A 19,578-nucleotide genomic window follows, 5' to 3' on the forward strand; every position below is an offset into this window, starting at 1 on the left:
ACTTTAAAAAATAATAAACATGAAGATAATTCAAGAACTTGGGGAAGATTTCCTTGTCATCAAATGTTTAAATAGTTCCTTGAATGCTCGGGGCCACTGACCATTGCTAATTGGTTTATCAACATCAATCTTGCAGTTTATTGTCACTCCCCTGTACTAAGATGAATCATATCTTCTCCAAACTCATGTCCACCAGAACCTATGAACCAGCTTCCTTATTTAAAAGGGTTTCTCATGCTACACGAGGAGCAGATGGACTTTGGGCTGTATTGACAATATCACTTAGGAATAATATAAGATCGCCTTTGGCTATAGTGACATTTCTTGACCTTTGCTTCAAAGGACTGGGATAGGCTACACGAGCTCAGGACTGGGATAGGCTACACGAGCTCAGGACTGGCTCGCTGGTTATTGGCATTCATACAGAAGTTGCACCTTAATCCTCTACCATAAACATGGCCCTTTGGTGAGTCAGAGAACAGCTTCCTGAAAGGGTAAGACAGTGGTAGGTTCTGACACATCTTGTCATTTTGATCCTCCTGGAACGATTTGCTGTCATTCCAGAAGCTATGCATCCCCATCACAGAAGAGAGAAATAAACATTTCTGATGCCCCCTCTTCTGGCTGGATAGAAGCTCAAGGCTCTGACCCAGGTCAGGGCCTGGGAACTGAGACTGAGTACTGTGGTTAGTGGGACTGGAGGGGAGACCAAAAGAGGACTGAAGTCTGAGTCCAGGAAAGTGTAGACTTGGGAAGCTCATAGCATCCACAGCATTATGTTTAAGGCCTGGGTGGAGGCAAAGGTTCACATCAGGCAGGATGGCAGACTGGGGAGAACTTTCTTGCAGAGAGAACTCTCCACACACAGAAGCCCTGTGGAAGAGTCTAGGGATGAGATGGGGGGGCTAGCTGCCAACAGACAGCTTGGGCAGTCCTTATAGGATATGACATGGTTTAGCACCAGAACTTAGGAATGATCTTGACAGACAAGGGGGTCCCGGGGTGCCTAAAAGCGGGACCAAAGCAAAAGGCAGCCAGATGCAGTGGCTAGTGTATGTGATCCCAGAACTTTGGGAGGCAGAGGTGGGAGGATCAATTGAGCCCATGAATTCAAGACCTGCATTGGCAACATAGCGAAATTCTGTCTCTACAAAAAAAAATACAAAAAGTTAGCCAGTGTGGTGGTGGATGCCTGCAGTCCCAGCTACTCTGGAGGCTGAGGTGGGAGGATCACTTGAAACCAGGAGGTAGAGGCTGCAGTGAGCCGTGATTGCACCACTGCACTCCAGCCTGGGCAACAGAGTGCCCTGTCTTAAAAAAGAAAAAGAAAAAGAAAAGAAAGCCATGAAAGGGCTGTCTGGGAGACAGAAGGTATTGGGGACAAATACAGTCTGAGCCTCATTGGTGGCAATCACAGTCTTTAATTATTAATTGTCATATTTCTGATTTGTTAGCAGGTGCCAGCTTGTAGGCTGATTGAAGTACAGAACTCAGAGGGAAAAAGAAATTAATGTTAGTTTTCTGGAGAGCAGCCCCTCTCTGATACCATCAAACACTTCTTTGTTTCCCTTCAACTTGGAACTCTTCAAACACCAGGGATTGTGAGGGTTTGGCCATTCTTTTATCTTAGGTCCATGTGAGTGACAGAAATGGTGGGGCCTGGGAAAGATCTCCCTCCTTTACATTTTCTCTTCTCCCTCCTCCTCCTTACAGAGGGGCAGGGGCTCTTGTAGAGAGATCCCTGGCCCAGGAGAGAAGACGCCAAATCTAGTTTATCTCACTGGCGGCCTTTGAGAAAAATGCTTCAGGGCCGGGCACAGTGGTTCATGCCTGTAATCACAGCACTTTGAGAGGCTAAAGTGGGCGGATCACTTGAGGCCAGGAGTTCGAGACCAGTCTGGTCAACATGGTGAAACCCTGTCTCTAAAAAAAAAAAAAAAAAAAAAGCCAGGCGTGGTGGCCCACATCTGTAGTCCCAGCTACTTGGGAGACTGAGGCACGAGAATCGCTTGAACCTGGAAGGCAGAGGTTTCAGTGAGCCGAGATTGTGTCACTGCATTCCAGTCTGGGTGACACAGTGAGGCTATGTCTTAAAAAAAAAAAGAAAAGAAAAAAAGAGGCCGGGCATGGTGGCTCACGGCTGTAATCCCAGCACTCTGGGAGACCGAGGCGGGCAGATCACGAGGTCAGGAGATTGAGACCATCCTGGCTAACACAGTGAAACGCTGTCTCTACTAAAAATATAAAAAATTAGCCAGGCGTGGTGGTGGGTGCCTGTAGTCCCAACTACTTGGGAGGCTGAGGCAGGAGAATGGTGTCAACCCGAGAGGCGGAGGTTGCAGTGAGCTGAGACTGTGCCACTGCACTCCAGCCTGGGCGACAGAGCGAAACTACATCTCAAAAAAAAAAAAAAAAAAAAAAAAAAGAAAGAGGAAAAATGCTTCACTCTTCCAAACCCTAATTTTCTCATGTGCGAAATGGTAAGAATGTGGGTTTATAATTACCTGTATGTGCGCTCATCATACATGACCCCTGAGGCTTTAGGACTCGAGAAATTTTATGACCTCTCCCAACAGGGGCAGAGGTGAGCACAGCTGGTGAAAAGTTAAGACTCAGTGAGTATAAATACGCCAAGAGGAGCTGTGGCTTCTTTCACTGGTGTCCTCAGAAAGGCTGTGAGCGGTGTTGGTGGCATACCTGTCACAGCATCTAGCAGAGCACCTGAATTCTAGTATGTATTCAAATACGTCTTTTGATGGAAGGAAAGAAGAGAGAGAGGACGGGAGGGAGGGATGGAGTGGAGGGAAACTTCTGTTGACATCCCATGATAAGGGTGCAGAGGGGCATTACACGTCTGTCCTTTCTGCAATCAGCTCTCCCACCCCTGTCCCTCTTCCTTCAAGGGACCCGTGAGGACTTCTATTCTTCTCCATACCTGAGGTTCTCTCAACAGAAAGAAGTTGCAAGTGGGACCTCCTCATGCCACCCTCATCCCCAATAGGAACAATTAGGCCAGGCTTCGATGTCACTGAGTAGGGGACCAGCACACCTCTGAGGACAGTAAGAAAAACCTAGGCAGGTGTTAGAGCAGGCAATGGGGTCCCCAGGAGCTGAGGGCCCCAGGATCGACATGATTCTGAAGGTGATTGTCATGGGTGCAGGAGGCAGGTGGCGACACCATCTAGGCTTCCTGGGGGCCTTCCTGAGCCTCGGTGGCCATAGTGCTGGACTGGAGCAGGAAGTCTTTGTAGGCCATCTCGGCTTCCTCCTTGGATGACTAAGGCACAAGAGGAGAAGCGTCAGTGTGGGGGGCACTGGCTCAGTGGGTGGAGTCGGGGGAGGGGAAGTACTCAATATCCTGAATTCATGATCTTGGTCCAAGCAACACAAGCCTGTGGGGCCCACTGTTCTCATCCCAGCCCCCATGTTCACCAAACAGGACGCATTTTGAGAAATGGAAAGTTGCAGCCTCTAAAAATATCTCCTTCTGTCTCACTACCTCCTTCTAATACGTGGAGTGGAACCGCCTCTGTTGCCTGGGCCTGTCCCCGGAAGCTGCCCACACAGTCCACGGGCAAGGTGGCCTAGGCTGGGGTCAACCACGGTGGTGTATGTTTTTCTTTCTCTACCAGCCCAGAGAGGTAGCTTTTTGGCACCACAGAGTTAAAGGGGAAGGCTGTCTCCAGGAATAACTTGTTCTAACTTTGCTAAATGCCAGAGATGTTTCAAGAAAAAGTAGATATGATAAAAACAACCACCACAACAAAAACTATCACCTCGGGATTAGAGGCACGAGATGTTATTTTTCTGGGTCCCCTGAGTCCTAGGGAAGATTGCGGGGATGGTATATGGCACCCAAAGGCAGGAGTTGCCTCTACTGGGGCTTCAAGAGAAGTGAGCAGGGGCTTCTAGCCTCAAACTGCCCACAGCGAGCAAATGTCTCCTAGGACCAGGCAAAAAGCTGGTCCTGAGCAAACCCTTAAGGGAGGATGGGTGGCCTAAGGTCTTTGGATCCCCCAACCCAGGAAGAGCATCCATTTAATCACCGGGATTTGGCATTGGAGCTTCCCATCTTTTATGTACCTGCTTTTCTCATCTCCCGGCCTGCCTCCCTCTTGCCATTTTACAGCCTAATCATATAGCTCACCTCCTTCCTGGGTCTTATCCACATCAGCATTCCACCACCAGTAAGATACAGTTCTTCCTCAAAAAGTCCTGAGGACTCCTAAGGACTATTTATACCATCCTCCCTATTTTGGGATCAGCCCCCATATTAAGGTAGTTCTTCCTGAAGTCTAACTGCAGCCCCTCATGCTGCATTTCCTTGGCACATAGTGGGGCTTCCTTCTTCCTCCTCACCCTTTTTGCCTTCTTGGGTTCTTTGGTCTCCGTGGTGCTCTCAGGGGTGGCAACAAACTCTGTGTGAAGAAAGAGGGTAGGTGAGCCCTTACTAGCCTCCTTTTCCCAACCCAGATGTGGGGCCAATTCTTGCTCTCCCTAGGGGCTGTGCATTCCCTTGAGTGAGGGTCATACCATCTTTTCCTCCGAGGGATGTCTCCTGAGTGATCGAAGAGGCTCCCATGTTGTCATTGGCTCCAAATTCCCTGGAGTTCTCGAAGTCTGACATGCTAATGTCTGTCCTGTAGCTTCTGATTGAAACTCGGTCTGTCCAGAAGGAAGAGGAGTTGGTGTAGGGACAGGGGCTGGGACCTAGAAGGCCAGGTTGGGCTGCTTGTCTCTAGGCAGATCCACTGTAGCCCTGCAGGACAGCTGAGGTGGTGCACCTCTGACTATGACCCAGGGGGATGGAAATGATCCGAGTCTCCTCCCCAGTCCCTTTTCCTGGGTAATCAGGACTTGGTAATCCCTGATCTTTGTTTGTCACTCTGGGATCTTTCAATGAACAATATCTCCTTTGGTCCTCACATCAGCTCTGTGAGGTAGTGATTATCATCCTTGTCTTGAGCCATGAGGAAACTAAGGCATGGCATAAGGATGGCCCAATGTCACACAGCTCATTAGTTATCCAATTAGTCCAAGCCCAGGGTCTCCTGAAACCCAGTCTTCTCTTCCTGGCTGCCCTGCCTCTGAACCTAGACCCTGGGTAATTGCAGATGATTTTCCAGAGTTAGTATTTGGACAGCAGCTCCGAATTTAAGTTTCGAGTATGTGTGGGTTTATCTTTCCCTATCCTGCTTTCTCAGGATCCTTTGTTTTAGCCCGTGAAAAAGGAGAGACAATGGCAGCTTCCTCTATGGGTAGATGATTCAGGACTGAGGGCTCGGGTTGGAGGTGGAGGCAGGGAGTATCCCAGGGACTCACCGACGTTCTTCCTGTGCCGGGCTCTGGCCACCCCCACAACCACGGCTCCCAGTGCCAGCACCAGGCCCAGGGGCACCAGAGTGGAGACCAGCGCTTTGGAGCTCCCACCTTGTTCCTCAGAGCTGGAAGAAGGCTTAAGTTAGTTCATCCCTGGAAAGGAGATCTGGGGGCCCGAGGATGTGCTGCCAGGGTTGACTCGGCTACTTTGTCCTCCCAGGTTTATCCACCCCATCCTGCTGATGCAGCTCCCTAGCTCTGTTCTTCTAAGAAGCCTTCCCAGACTGGCAAAGGCAAGCACTGGGCCTTGTTGCATCCCAGGCCCGGAAGACTGAACTGACTTGTAAACACCTCCCCAGCTGTGGGAGAAGGGCAGAGGGTACCATGGGACCCTTCCACTTATTGTATAAGCAAGGTAGTAAGGGCTGCCCCAGTGCTCAAGAGACAGACAGGCTTTCCTCCTTGGACCTGGTGGCCCAGCCTCAGGTGCTCAGCTCTGGGGTGTTCTCCGAGTGGGGAGCCTTGAATCCTTCCTCACCTGCTGGAATCCACAGATGCTCTGCTCCCACCAGCTTGATCTCCCGTATCTGCCACGACCTTTTCCTCTGCAAAAAGCCTGGGATCCTGAATGGCTTTGTTCTCAATCTCCCGGACACCAGAGTCTAGCACCTTCTCATCAGGAGCAGCGTCTGCCTTCGCTGGGCTGACATCGCGGGACCCTGCCACAGGGAAGAGTGGGGCCTGGGTTGTGGTTTTTTCTCTATGCTCTTACTCCTCGAGGTGAAGGAGTCTGGGGAGATTTCATGAGGAATCACAGGGTCAGGGTTCAATCTCAAGGCTGTTGGGGTAGGACCCAGGATGGCATTAGAAACAGAGCGTGATGGCCTTCTTCAGCTGTCACAGATGATCTCTGCCCCATTACTACCAAACGTCTGGTGGGGACCTTCAAGCCTTCGTGTCATAGATCAGCTATAAAGGCTGACCTATCATTAAGGCTGACCCATCACTTAGGCTGGGGAGATTTTCAAGGCTCTGAGACGCTGGCCCCAGGCTTCCCGACTGCCCAACTGGGTGCGATAGTGCTGCCCCCTGGAGGTAGCCTGGCGAAGGGCCCCTCAGTGAGTCCCAACGGCAGGGTCCAGACACAATAGGATTTCTTGAGGGACTACGAAATACCCTTATTAGGGCTGAAACATTTCATGTGAAATTTTAAAAGAGGACTTGAAATGCAAATTTACTAGATGTTTCCTAATTTACTTGATCAGACCTTGTAAACGAAGGTACCCGGCCCTCTTTTGAGGGCAAGCTTTGGCAGGGGGAAGGGAGATGAACATATTGTATATGACAGTGATGTATGCATATTATTCTTCTATACAGAGAAGAATATTTCCAGATAGAGAAGAGACTTCAATCTGGGTTGAAGTGGCAACTATGGGACTTGTCTTTTTTTTTTTTTTTGAAATGGAATCTAGCTCTGTTGTCCAGGCTAGAGTGCGGTGGCACCATCTCATTCACTGCAACCCCCACCTCCTGGGTTCAAGCAATTCTCATGCCTCAGCTACCCAGATAGCTGGGATTACACCACCATGCTCAGCTAATTTTTGTATTTTTAGTTGAGATGAGTTTTCTCCATGTCGGCCAGGCTGGTGTTGAACTCCTGGCCTCAAGTGATCTGCCTACCTTGGCCTCCCAAAGTGCTGGGATTACAGGTGTGAGCCACCACATTCAGCTGGGAGTTGTCTTAATGCCAAGGTTAAATTGCAAACCCACTATTTTTATTTAGTTGGTATGTTTATTTGAGATGTCCCTTTTGAAAGGCTTAATGAGGCTATATAGGACCTAAACATCCCCTCCCTTCCCGCCCTCCACTTTCAGCCTCTTACAGCCAAACATACGGGCCAGCACTGATTGAGAAGCTCTTAGGCAGGGGCCTTCAGGAAGTCCTGCCTCTGGGTCTGAGGGGCGCAGGCCCTGCCCTTGCAGACTCACCTGCTACCTTCTTCTCTTCAACTGCCACATAGACAGCTGCAGTCTCTCCATAGAAGTGGCCCTGCTTCACTCCACACCAGTACCAGCCCTCGTCTGCCCTGGTCACTGGGTTCAGGGTCAGGGAGACAAGCCGGCTGTTCTCGTCACAGTTTACGAAGGCCTCGCTGGGGCCTTCGTCTTGGCTGGGCAGGGTCTGGCAGCCTGTGTTACTCCACTTGCACCAGTATTTCTCATACGAGGAGAATTTGCATGGGAAGTGGCAGGGGATGTTGAGAGTCTCTCCCAGCACAGCCGTGACATTCCCTGGTACCTTGAGGTTTGGTTCTCCTGGAGGAGGGAGGGAGGTAGAAATAAGCACAGAAGTTGGTACTTGGAGATGCTGCAGGAAAGTGACTCTGGTGTCGCTGTCCACATGTCATATATATGTATGTATGTATGTATCTCAACCTTTTTCCTTTTTTTTTTTTTTTTTTTTTGAGACACGGTCTCTCTCTGTCACCCAGGCTGGAGGCTAGTGGTGCAATCATAGCTCACTGCAGCCTCCGTCTCCTGGGCTCAAGCGATCTTCCTGTCTTGGCCTCCCAAGGTGCTGGGATTACAGGCATGTACCACCATGCTCAGTCTACATTTCCTCTTCGTATAGCATTAGAAATAAGTATGTTATTCTGTCTACATAAGAAATGTAATTGTGTGCCTAGGTAATAATTATTATTGATGAGCACCATGATCAATCCAGAGTCTACCATAACCCATAGATCTTTGCACATGGACTTCAGTTTGCTTTCCTCACTCTTCCTTCTCTTCTAGACTCCATACAAAGAGGTATCTGCAATCCTCAACTTCAGCTGATGCCTGCACACTGCGAAAGAGGCCCATGTTCTTGATAGTAGGAGGTACCATGTATGGTAATTCAGAGTGTAGGGTGCGTGTTACAGATATGAAAATGTGACCTCTGAATAGGTGGGCTCCCTCCTGAGGTCTGGCCCATCAGGGTGGAGGTGGGTGAAAAAGGAGGAAGAGTGGCTGGGGATGCTGCTGCTGGCTGGAGAGGTCTTAGAGCTTTCTCCCTTCCTGTTCAACTCTTACCTTCGATAATCTTGATCTCCACGGTGGTCCTCCAGCGAGTATCGCCGTTGGTCAGACACCAGTAGAAGCCGGCGTCCTGGGTGGTGAGCTGGTTGAGGATGACAGTGAAGGTGCCGTTGCCTGGCTCCTGGAGCAGGGAGAGGCGGCCCTCATACTGCTCCTGAACCAGCCCCTGGCTCTCCACCAGCAGGGGGCAGCGGCCATTCTGGGCCCCTTCCCAGAGACACCAGTACTTGAGGCTTTGGCTTTCCTTAGGGTTGTAGGGGCAGAGCACCGCCACAGAGCCTCCTGCCACCCCCTTCACCACAGTAGGGCTGCGGGGAATCGTGGACTCTGAAAGCACAGACAGAGATGGGATGGGAGGATGGCCACGCAGGAAGAATCTTGCGTGGCCTGAGAAGCCTTCTTCCTGGGGTCTCAGCCAGGATAGGGAGTGAAGTTTACATGCATCACCTTACCCTCCTCAGAAAATGAAAAGGAACTTTCCTAATGTCACAAAGCCTGCAGCTGGAGCCACCAGGGCCAGACTCCGGGGACATGGAGTCTCCCCGTCAACCTGGGCATGTTGTTCTTTTCCTCCACATTATTCTGAGCAGAGAATGGAAGGAGTTGAAGGAGAGAATATCAGCTCTTCTTCTTTGGCTTCTTACAAACTCTCCCTCTGTATAAGGTTTTGTCTGTTTTATACACTAACAAGGGTATTCCACAAAAGTGGCCAAATGGGATTATGTCCAAATCAAGAAAATATATTTAGAAAGGTATTATGTAAAATATAAAGTATGTAGCAAAGGTGAGCTTAATTGTTGGGGCCCCAAGGGGCATCTCAAAGACGATAGCCATTTTCCAGGCAGCTAAAGCCGAGGTCCAGAGAGAACCAGGTGACCAAAGATGCAGGGGGTCCTGGTGAGGACCCTAAGCTGCACATGAACATGGCGTGCAGGGAACATAAGCCCCTTTAAAAAAAAAAGTCACAAGCACAGATACTTGGAACTGCAAGTACGGGTTTGCTGCTTCTCGCGAGGGCAACTCTATGCAGGGTGCTCTGGGGTGAGACGGAGCTGGGATTTAATTCTTTCATTATGCTGATGGCTCACTAGAGTAGGGCTGAGTGGGCCAGATGGTGCTGAAATTCACAAATAACCCTACAAAATGTGGGAGTGAAACATTTAGAAGCTGGGGCACTCCTGGGAACGCATTGATACCAAGATTAGCCAATCCTTTTTCCATCTGAATGTGAGGGATGAGGCACCCCTCTTGTTCAGGGGTCAGGGGAGGGGACAGAGGACCCCTGCAGAGCCTGCCACAGCCCTGAAACACAGTCTATAAGTCCTGCCTCAATCAAGAGCTTTACTCACCTCTTACTTGTTAAGCAGGGACAGCCATCAAAAGGACTTTAATAACAGAAGAGTAATTAGGAGCTGCCACCAGGCAGAGGCTGCTTTTTCTGGCTGTCCTGTGCAGCAGCCCACACAGCCTCCACTTTGGGGCTGGTCAGTGAGTGGATGCTATTGGCTGATTGATGACTATTGATAAATAGACTCAGAGGGAGCTGAGCTTGGCTCTCACCTGCAAGACTGCCCCACCTCCTCCCTCTCCTTGTCTAGGGTCTTACCCTCATTGACGAAGAGTTGCCAGGCCTGGATGGGCCAGCCTTCCTGTAGCTGACCATCCGAGTGGGCTCCACACAGGTAGCGCCCTTCATCCTCCTTCCTCAGGCCCGTGATCACCACACTGAATGAGCCATCCTTGTCCTGGGGGTTGAGCAGGATCCTGCCCTCAAAGGCTGAGTCCCTCTTCCCCAGCGTGTTGATGACCACGTCACAGGTTTCCCTACTGTTCACTCGGCACAGAAATTTGGCCACATTTGCCACCTCAAGGCCCAGGGCACAGTGGAAGGTCACTGAGCCCCTCAGGTCTTCATAAACCAGTTCGGGCTCGGGCTCTAGCACTTGGAGGTCAGCATTCTTCTCATCACGATTGGAACCATCCCCGGCCTGGCAGAGATACAGTCCATGATCGCTGAGCCTGAGTCGGTCGATGACAACGGTGAAAATTAACTGGCCAGTACCTGGAATACGAAGGCGTATTCTGTCCTTATAGTTGGGATTCACATAATTTCTGGAGTCAATGACCAGCACAGAGGTCTGGCCTATCTTCTTGTACAAGGCCTTCGTCTTCGGAGCATTCTCAGTCTTAAAAGGGCATTTGATGGTCACTGTTCTGCCCACGTCCACCGTGTAGACTTCAGTGCCATTTGGGAGCTCAGGACCTGCAGGATGAGGGGTGCAGGGTAGGGGGCGGGCAAACTGTGATTCTACTTTCTTGCAACATAGGACTATTTGCTATTCCTAATTAGGGTGTGGGTGGACTTATAACCTGGAATGCCCTCCTTCCCAGAGGAACTCTGTCAGAATATGTCTTCCAAGGCCCAGCTTGACGGCCGTCTCCTCCATGAAACCTTCCCCAAGCTGACACTAATCTCTCCCTGCCCTATGCTTTCTTGATACATCCGCATCGCTTATTACATCCAATCTGGTGTATGGTTAATTATGTTCTCCATGGACTGGAAGTACCTTGAAGGCAGGAGCATGTTTTTCTCATGTTTGACCCCTCTGCTGTGACAAGCACGATGCCTCTGCATAGTAGGTGGCCAAATTAATGTGTGTTGAAATGAACAGAACGAATGTAAACGCAGGGTGATGGATTTCAATGCATACAATAGAAGTTTCTAAAAACTACAACAGTGTAAATGTGAAATGGGCTGTCTTGAGGAGCAGTGAGTTTCTGCTAAAGTGCTTAATCAGAGGCTGCATACCCACCATCGGCAAGTTCTTCTAAGCATCTGGACAGGGTAAACTCTAAGCCCTCTTCACCTCTTAAGATTCTGTGGTTTCGAATCTCCATCCCCACCTGAATGACCTCCTCATTTAGTCCACAGACAATAGTATGCATATTCCAAAGGAGCAGAACATGTCTTCGGGAGTCCCCCTGAATTTCTTTCCTCTGTAAGACCTCTCTTTTGAGTTGTCCTTGACTATCTAAAATGGCCTCATTGTTAAACCCTTGTCAGAAAGAGCTTTTCTTTTTTTCTCTTTCTCCAACTAGAATAGGCTTGTTAGCAACCCATCCTTTCAGGATCTTGGTCTTTGGTCAAGAACTAATAATCTAGTTTATCCTGATAATACTGAAAGACTAAGGGTTCCTGGGTTAAAAAAATATATATACATTTTACAAGAAGCCTTTTGGCAGCCCAAACCTTGATGGAAAGGTGCATTAATGATAGGAATTTAAGGATCCCTGTAAATCTCTCCCTGCCTTTTCTATCTCCTTAGCCTGATGTCAGATTTCCCTTTCTACCTGTAGCAAACACGAGAAAACTTGTCCTCCTGATACCCTTCTAAGCTGGGGTCTCCAGAAAGCCTAAAATGTTATAGGCCACCAAGTCCTAGAAGGGTTCACTTATCACCCCCAAGTAGGCCCTATCTGTCTCCTCCTCCTGTTCTAAGAAGTCTTTGCCTGGGGAGAGGGGAGCCTTCTGACCCCCGGCCGGGCTACGCATCCTTGTCAGGAAGTTCCTCCTCCAACCCTCCATGCACCTTAGAGAATTCCCTCTAACATTCCCCCAGAAACCCAAGGAGCCTGGATCCTTACCCTGGCTGACCTCCAGGCTGACATCAAAGGACAGGCCTCGGCTGTTGATGCCCAGGCCACACTTGTAGTGCCCGGAGTCATCCCGGCTCAGCTGGGCAATGTTCACCACAAATGTGCCGTTCTCCGGGAAGTTGGTCAGGTTAGCCCTGCCTGCATAGTTGCTGGAGACGTAGCCCTCTGAGGAGACGAGGGTTATGCAGCGGCCACTGGCTCCCTTCCGGCACCAGTACTTCCGGGTGTGCCGGTTGACAGAGGTGGGTGGGTAGTAGCACTTGATGGACACTGAGTTACCTTCCACACTACTCACCTCCTGGGGACCAAATACGGGACTCTTCGTGGAGATGGCTGTGGGTACAGAAGTGAGAGGTTTTCTGAGGCCCTTGGGAGGCACAGCCTGTTCCAGATAATCCACTGTGAGGAGATGTGGTTTTCTACCTGACACATAGGCCCTCTGTTGATAATTTATCATATATTACAGCTGGAAAATTGCTGAGATTATATAAAGTGACTGTTTTAATCATGATTAAATTCTAATTGTAATTCATTAATGAAAACCATTTCAAGGACAAGAGAATGACAAATTTATGATATTCCTTGTTTTTTATTTTATATATATATATATTTTTTGAGACAAAGTCTCACTCTGTCGCCCAAGCTGGTGTGCAGTGGCACGATCTCGGCTCAGTGCAACCTCCACTTCCCAGGTTCAAGTGATTCTCATGCCTCAGCCTCCTGAGTAGCTGGGACTACAGGCACATGCTGGCAAATTTTGATTTCTATTTAGTAGAGACAAGGTTTCTCCATGTTGGCCAGGCTGGTCTTGAACTACTGACCTCAAGCAGTCCACCCGCTTCAGCCTGCCAAAGTGCTGGCATTACAGCGGTGAGCCAGCATCCAGCCATCCTTTGTTTTTTCAAACAATAACACCACTTTCGTAAGGTGTTACAAGTTTGCACTTGCCATGTGTTATTTCCTTATATTTCTAAAAACACTTTGTAGATGATTTTCTTGTCTTTTTTTTCCCCAGATAAAAATATTGAGAGCCAGGAAGGATAAGTGATTTCCCTCAGATTTCACAGCGGGTTATAGAGATGCTTGGTTGAAGTTAAGGTCTTTGTTATTCTCAAATAAGATCTTTCACAGACCCCTGGCCTTGAGATTAGGAAGTGCCATTCCTGTCCCTGATTTCCAACGCTCACAGACATGGTCTCTGTATGACTCTTCCTCAAGGGAGTGCCAACTTTGAGAGGGACATCCCTGGGGATGAGTCTGATTTTAGTGTCCCCAGGGAGGTGAACCCTGGAGTCGGGCAGGCTGGAGGGGTAGAGCTTGGGGAGTAGGGACCTGGCAGACATACCTGGGAAGACCGCCAGCAGGCAGGTGAGCACGAAGAGCAGCATTGCTGGTGTGTCCTGAGCGCCGCACCACTCAGGCCGACTTCTCGTGTGCAATGCTGAAAACAATAATCACAAGGAGATGAAGCTCCCCTTGTCTTCCAAGACTGTTGACCTTAGAGTTTCTGTGACATCTGTTTGACTTTGTATCTCCAGCAATTGACATAAATCCTGTTGAATGAATCAGTGCCTCCACCTTTTCTATAACAACTCAAAGTCTTATCATCCTTCAACACTTACATTTCCTTAATAGCTATAAGTAGCTTTTGTCTTCTCAACTAAGCTGCAAGCTCCTTTGGGATAGAGATATTGTGTCATTTGTTCTGTTTCCCTGCCCATGAGACACAGTCCCAGGCACGCTGTAAGATCTCAGGAACGGCTTGCTGGGTGATTGGTTCCTACCAATATGTGGCCCCATCTTTCTGTTTCAGCTGCCCTCCCTACATTCCTGACATTCCTGGGAGGTGAAGCAGGCTGACATATTTCACGGTGTGTTCAGATGAGGAAACTGAGACCCACAGAGGAGGTGTCATGGTTATTAAGGCTGTAAATGTAATTATGATGGTCCTAACCCCATTGATTGCTCCCTTATTCTGTCTCAGGCACTGTGTTGAATAATTTATGTGTATTATCTCATATGGACTTGATATCAACCCTATAAGGTTAGTATTCTTATTCACATTCACATTGGAGGAAATGAAGGCTTAAAGGTTAAGTAGCACACAGGGGTTAAGTGTGTGGGGGTACACAGAATGGGGGTGCGGAATATTTAGGCCCATCTTTGTCTGACTGCAAAGTCCATGTGCTTAACCTCTCCACTGCTGTATGGCACCCCAAATACAAGAGCATGCTTTTACCTTATGCTTATTTATGTTATTTTTAGAGACCCTGTTGCTTATGAAAGCACTATCATTTACATTATTTCATTTGAGCTTTGTATGTTCCCTTGAAATAAGACAGAGAGGTATAATCCAACCATTTTATGGATAAAACATTGAGATCTTGAGATGCTGAATGATAGGCTTACGTTTTCCCAGCAACTTGGTTATGGAATTGGGGTTTAAAAACTTAGGTGGTAGGGTCTTTGTAATCCTGCCTGGTAAGACCTGGCAGACAAAGATGAAGAATCAAAGATAAGACCACTCAGATGGAGCAGCCCATGTGGACTTTGTCACCATCGTGGACAAAGCCCAGGGCTGAGGAGAGCTGAGGGTCCCAGGGGCCTGCCTGACAGCAGCTGTCATCAAGGCCCCAACTACAGCCTAGAGGAGGAGAGAGGAGTTCCCACTTTCCCAGAGTTTGACAGACTTTAAACTTTGGAGTTATCTTGACAAAGAGAGTGTTAAATGATCGTAAGTTTGGGCAGTAATGAGTGCCATAAAGATAAGGATGCTGTAAGCAGGAGGAAGCTGGGCATTATCTCCCAGACCTCCCTCACCACCCTGGCCCCTGCTCCTGCTCCCAGACTCCCTTCAGCTTGAGCCAAAGGCAATAGAGTTGTTTATCTTGGTTATTTCTTTGTTGCAGGGGAATTTCCCAGCAAGGAACCTTTTATTTCCTTGTGAATATAAAGGTATTTTGTTTCTACAGTTCTTTGGAAGAGTAAGGGGAGGGAGTGGGAACAGATATGGGTGTCAGATGGCAACGACGAGGCTCTCTTGAGTCCGGTTAATTGCCCCAGACCTTTCTTACCAGGTCAATGATTAATCCCTGGAGTGGGGCCTTAGCCAAATACCAGTCAGCTCCAACGTGAAAGCAATCAGGGGACGTTGGCTGGGGTGTCATCACCTGCGTAAGCACTGCAAGCTGCCATGGGAGATGCTCCCAGGTGGGAGCAGCTTTCAGGAGGCCAGGAAGTCTCGGCAACAGTTGGGATGGGCTGGCTGCAAAGACTTGAGAGATCTACCATTTGCTACTTGTGCTGGCACAGGGTGGGTGCAGTCACAGGTGGGAGGACAAAATGCTGCCTGCTTTTAAGAACCCACACCAGCAGCAGCTGTCCTTGCTTCTTGTTCCTGTCCTCACCTCTAGATAAGCAACTGCCTAATATTTGTGGGAGACAGGAGTGGTCTTCCTACAAGCTGAGCAGCCCTCTTCTGGACTTGGCCTGGGTTGCAGAGAGTCAGATGCCAGCTTCTCCAAGGTGAAGACCCTGACCTCTGTCCCAGACTTCTCATTTTGTGACATGTTTGGGTGACTGTGCATGTTCGTGTGGAGAGGGGACATGTGTGTGCACCCATTACCCTCTGCATGGTCTCAAGCCAGGGATGAGAGCATCAGGCATGCACAGGCAGGTCGGGCAGATGGCAACATGGGCGGGATGCACACAGTCCAGTCCTAGACGGGATGATTGGCAGGAGAGGATACCCCTGCTTGCAGGAACAGGAGCTCTTCTTTGCCCAAAGCTAAAACTTGAAGCACAATTTCTCTAGTAACAGTTGGAAGGATCCCGAGCTTTCAGAATCATTAGAGACCCCTTCCTCTCAAAACCAGAGACTTTCTTCCAAACCTGGGGGATTCAAATCTCAGGGAGACCCACCCCACTGGGTGGCCGGGGCTGGATTTAAAGGATTTGCTTAAGGAAGGAAGAAAAAGAACATAATGTTGGGCACCCACTTTGTGCCAAATGCTTTGCTAGGTTCTTTTCTTGTATGACTTCATCCATCAGCACAACAACCCAAGAGGTAGATGTTGTTATCCTCATGACACAGGTCGGAAATCTAAGGGTTGTAGGGATTCTTGACCCCAAGACTCACAGCAGAATCCGAATTTGAGGTCTCTACCCCATTATCACGCTTTAAATGAGCAGAGGGGCCTCCTTTATTGAGTTTTATATATATGACATTATATCATGCATGAGGGCACGTTTTCTGGTCCTTAAACTAGCAGTTGTTTTTTCACTGCTGAGGCTAGGATGTGCTAGATCGTTTTCAGTTTACTAAGTTAGTGTCCCAACATATTTGTAATATATGGCCCCACAATTGTGGATTGGGGCAGGGGTGTAAGCTGTGCCGAAGAATAGTTTTTCTTTTTATAAAATGTATTTAACAAGCTCCTATTCAGTTAAAGTGACTGCACTTCAGCTCTCATGGTGTGGAGTCCAAACCTTTGTCCATCTAATCTCAGGTTTCCCTCTTTTTCAGAGGAAGAAAGGTCCCCTGGACTTGATATGAGAGTAGAAGTCTGCTTGCTGGGCATCGTTCAAAGATAGAGTGAGCTACTTAGGTTGGACCCATGTGGATAAGAGAGGAGACAAGCACTATGGGCTAGGCTAGAAGAACGTATACTGAGTCCTTTCCAGTTGCTTTACATGTGTTAATGTGTTTCATTCTTACAGCCACCCTAGGAGATAGGACAAAATGGGCAACCCCATTTCATGAGTGAGATAATTGAGGCACAGAGAGGTGAGACATTTGCCCAAGGTTGCACAGTTGGTAAGTGACTTAGATGGGATTCTGGATCAAGAACATAGGCCCTTAGCCACTCTGCTGTACCTCGGAGGGTCTTGCTGTTGAGAGGAAGCAGTGGGAGAGGAAGGAGCAGGATATCCAATCTTAGAGAAGAGAATTTGTTCAGTTCTTTCCTCTCTGCCTTTCACAGAAAAGGCAGTTCTTATAGATACCTGGGGCCGGGCGTGGTGGCTCACGCCTGTAATCCCAGCACTTTGGGAGGCCGAGGTGGGTGGATCACGAGGTCAGGAGTTCAAGACCAGCCTGGCCAACATGGTAAAACCCTGTCTCTACTAAAAGTGTAAAAATTAGCTGGGTGTGGTGGCACGGGTCTGTAATCCCAGCTACTCGGGAGGCTGAGGCAGGAGAATCGCTTGAACCCAGGAGATGGAGGCTGCAGTGAGCTGAGATCACGCCGCTGCATTCCAGCCTGGGTGACAGAGTAAGACTCCAAAAAATTAAAAAATGAAGAGACACCTGGACCCAGGGGTAGGTGCCAACAGAGAAATTTCTTCCTGGAAAATATTAGCTGCTATTTATTTAGCACCTGCCACGTGTAGGATATGTTACATAACCATGTGTATAACCAGGCATGTTGACGCCAAAGCCTCTTTCCACTCCACCATACCGTGGAGTGGCATTGGGACCCCAGCCCTAGCCCCTCCAGAGAGAAGGAAGACATAAGCGAAGGTCTCTGCTGAGCACAGTGCATAGGTATTTTTTTTTAAGTTGGATAGTTTGCTTTGTAGGTGACATCAAAATGTCCTCATGACCGTATCAAAATGGCTGCACCAAAACCTCACTGTTCAAACTTGCTGGTGACTTTACACCACTCACATAGACTCATGCTGTCTTGGTTTCCTCAACTAGGGAATGGTATCACAAAACCAGCCCTGCCTACCTCCTCGTTTGTATCAGGGGAGAATGAGATGAAGCTGTGAAAGCCCAGGGCAAGTGGGTTTACTAAATGGAAGCCTGTGTGACCCCACTTTTTATCACCTAAAACCACAGAGGTCTAGAGGCGCTAGGAGATAGGCAGAGAGAGTTGCTTTCCTGACTCCTGGCTCAGTGTTCTTTCTGTTACATTAGCACATCCAGGGGCAGAGAGAAGGATGGAGAGAGAATTCCAGATCTGGCTCTGGGAAGACCTACGTCCAGGCACCAGACCCCTAAACCCCTGAAAGTGGCATCTCCTCTCCAGATGTTAAGGGATCTATAATTCTCCTAGTGAAGGGGGAAAGTGATGGCACAAAATAGGAGCAGCTTCAATGGCCCCAGGCACCGTGGCAGTTGCACAAAGGGAACTGGGGGTCGGGGACAGAGCTTGACCAGCTGCTGCCCTTGTGCCGGACGGTCTCACTGCTGGCTTGGGATGCTGTCAGGATGGGCAAAGGGAGGGGAGCCCATGTCTGAGATCTGCTGGCTGCAGAGCCAGGAGGAGCAGCAGGAGTTGAGTATACTGCCTGTGGGGCTCAGCCCTACCTCACTCAGTGACCCTGTGAGGACCTCATTTTTTCTACCTCTAGGAAGGGCAGGATGATGCGATGACACACACTTATGTCTCCCCTGGCAGGAATCTGCTAGAGCAAAGCGAGGTGGAATTGGAAAGGATTGCAGGGGTTCTTGGAAGCCCAGTAAAAGGAGCTGAACATGCCTTTGCCAGAAAGCCACAAGCGGGAAACCTCAAAGACTGGAAGAGGACTTGCTAGGTGCCATACTTTATGCGCATTATCTAATCCCAGGTCTGTCTGGTGTTCAATACATCCTTGATTAATTAAACTAATCTGAAAAATATGAAACAATTCCTATTTCATTCTAGAGGTGACAAAGCTATTTCACACGTATTTTCTCATTTGAACCCACATTGACCCTGAATGATAGGTGTTATTTCTGTCTTTGTTTTATAGATTAAGAAACTGAGGATCAGAGAGGTTAGGTGGCTTGCCTAAGGCCACACAGTTAATCAACTGTGAGGAGTTAGGAAATCCAGGCACAGACCAAGCTGAAAGATTGCAGCTACATATGCTGACCACAGCGGTCCCTTCCCACTTGCTGATATTTCTCAGAAAAGGATGGGGGGCTTTCACACACTTGTATCCCTACTCATCCCACTGGGATATGCACGCTTACTCCCCAACCACACACAGTCATAGTCTGCCTCCTTGTCCTTCTCACCCCACTATCTGGGAGACTGGGAGTTGGGAATGGAGGGGGTTGCCTCAGCCATCGTCCCGAGCCCTTTCCAGATAGCATCCCGTCTGGGGATCCCAGAGCAGTAACACTTACTTTTAGCCACTTCCTTCTCTCCCGTTGATCTGATTTCAGGGACACAGCCTGCTGGCCAGTTGGTAACCCCTGCCTCTCTAGGAGCTACTGGCAGGGCACTGGACGCTGCTGCCAAAACTGAAACTCTGCTCAGTGTTTGACCCACACCTGGGCTCTTAAAGGGCCACTCTCCCACAGGCACCGTGGCCAGCCAGGGTCACGTGACTTTCACAGATCCCTTGCTTTCCTTTCATTTTAGCTTCCCTGGCTGGCTCCATTTGGTTTCCTTTGACCTTGGGGAGACTCTATTACTTGGGAATCCTCCATCATTGCAGCTTCAGGATGAGGGACAGAATGTCAAGTGTGAAGATGCTGTTCTGTCACTTTCTAGCTGCAAGACCTTAGGCAAGTCACCTTCCTATTTC

General features: G+C 49.0%; 1 protein-coding gene across 1 annotated transcript; it reads right to left on the reverse strand.

Moving 5' to 3' along the window:
- Positions 1-1,401: 1,401 nt before the first annotated feature.
- PIGR (polymeric immunoglobulin receptor) lies at positions 1,402-19,305 on the reverse strand. Its single transcript, XM_005540664.5, has 11 exons — positions 19,175-19,305; positions 13,403-13,498; positions 12,046-12,390; positions 10,007-10,663; positions 8,395-8,727; positions 7,309-7,635; positions 5,858-6,038; positions 5,323-5,444; positions 4,534-4,665; positions 4,360-4,418; positions 1,402-3,277 (listed from the first exon to the last, which is right to left on the reverse strand). The coding sequence occupies exons 2-11, from the start codon at positions 13,443-13,445 to the stop codon at positions 3,182-3,184; spliced, it is 2,295 nt and encodes a 764-aa protein (XP_005540721.3). The 5' UTR covers positions 13,446-13,498; positions 19,175-19,305; the 3' UTR covers positions 1,402-3,181.
- Positions 19,306-19,578: the final 273 nt, after the last annotated feature.

Source organism: Macaca fascicularis, chromosome 1 (genome assembly GCF_037993035.2).
Source record: "Macaca fascicularis isolate 582-1 chromosome 1, T2T-MFA8v1.1".
Lineage (NCBI taxonomy): Eukaryota > Metazoa > Chordata > Mammalia > Primates > Cercopithecidae > Macaca > Macaca fascicularis.

Excerpts from the sequence above, each read along its gene's own strand:
- PIGR (XM_005540664.5), bottom strand. The coding sequence starts at position 13,445 with ATGCTGCTCTTCGTGCTCACCTGCCTGCTGGCGGTCTTCCCAG. Across the intron at positions 8,728-10,006 it reads GCAACTCTTCGTCAATGAGG|AGTCCACGATTCCCCGCAGC; the intron begins GTAAGACCCTAG and ends CTGTGCTTTCAG. Across the intron at positions 6,039-7,308 it reads TGAAGAGAAGAAGGTAGCAG|GGTCCCGCGATGTCAGCCCA; the intron begins GTGAGTCTGCAA and ends TCCCTGTGGCAG.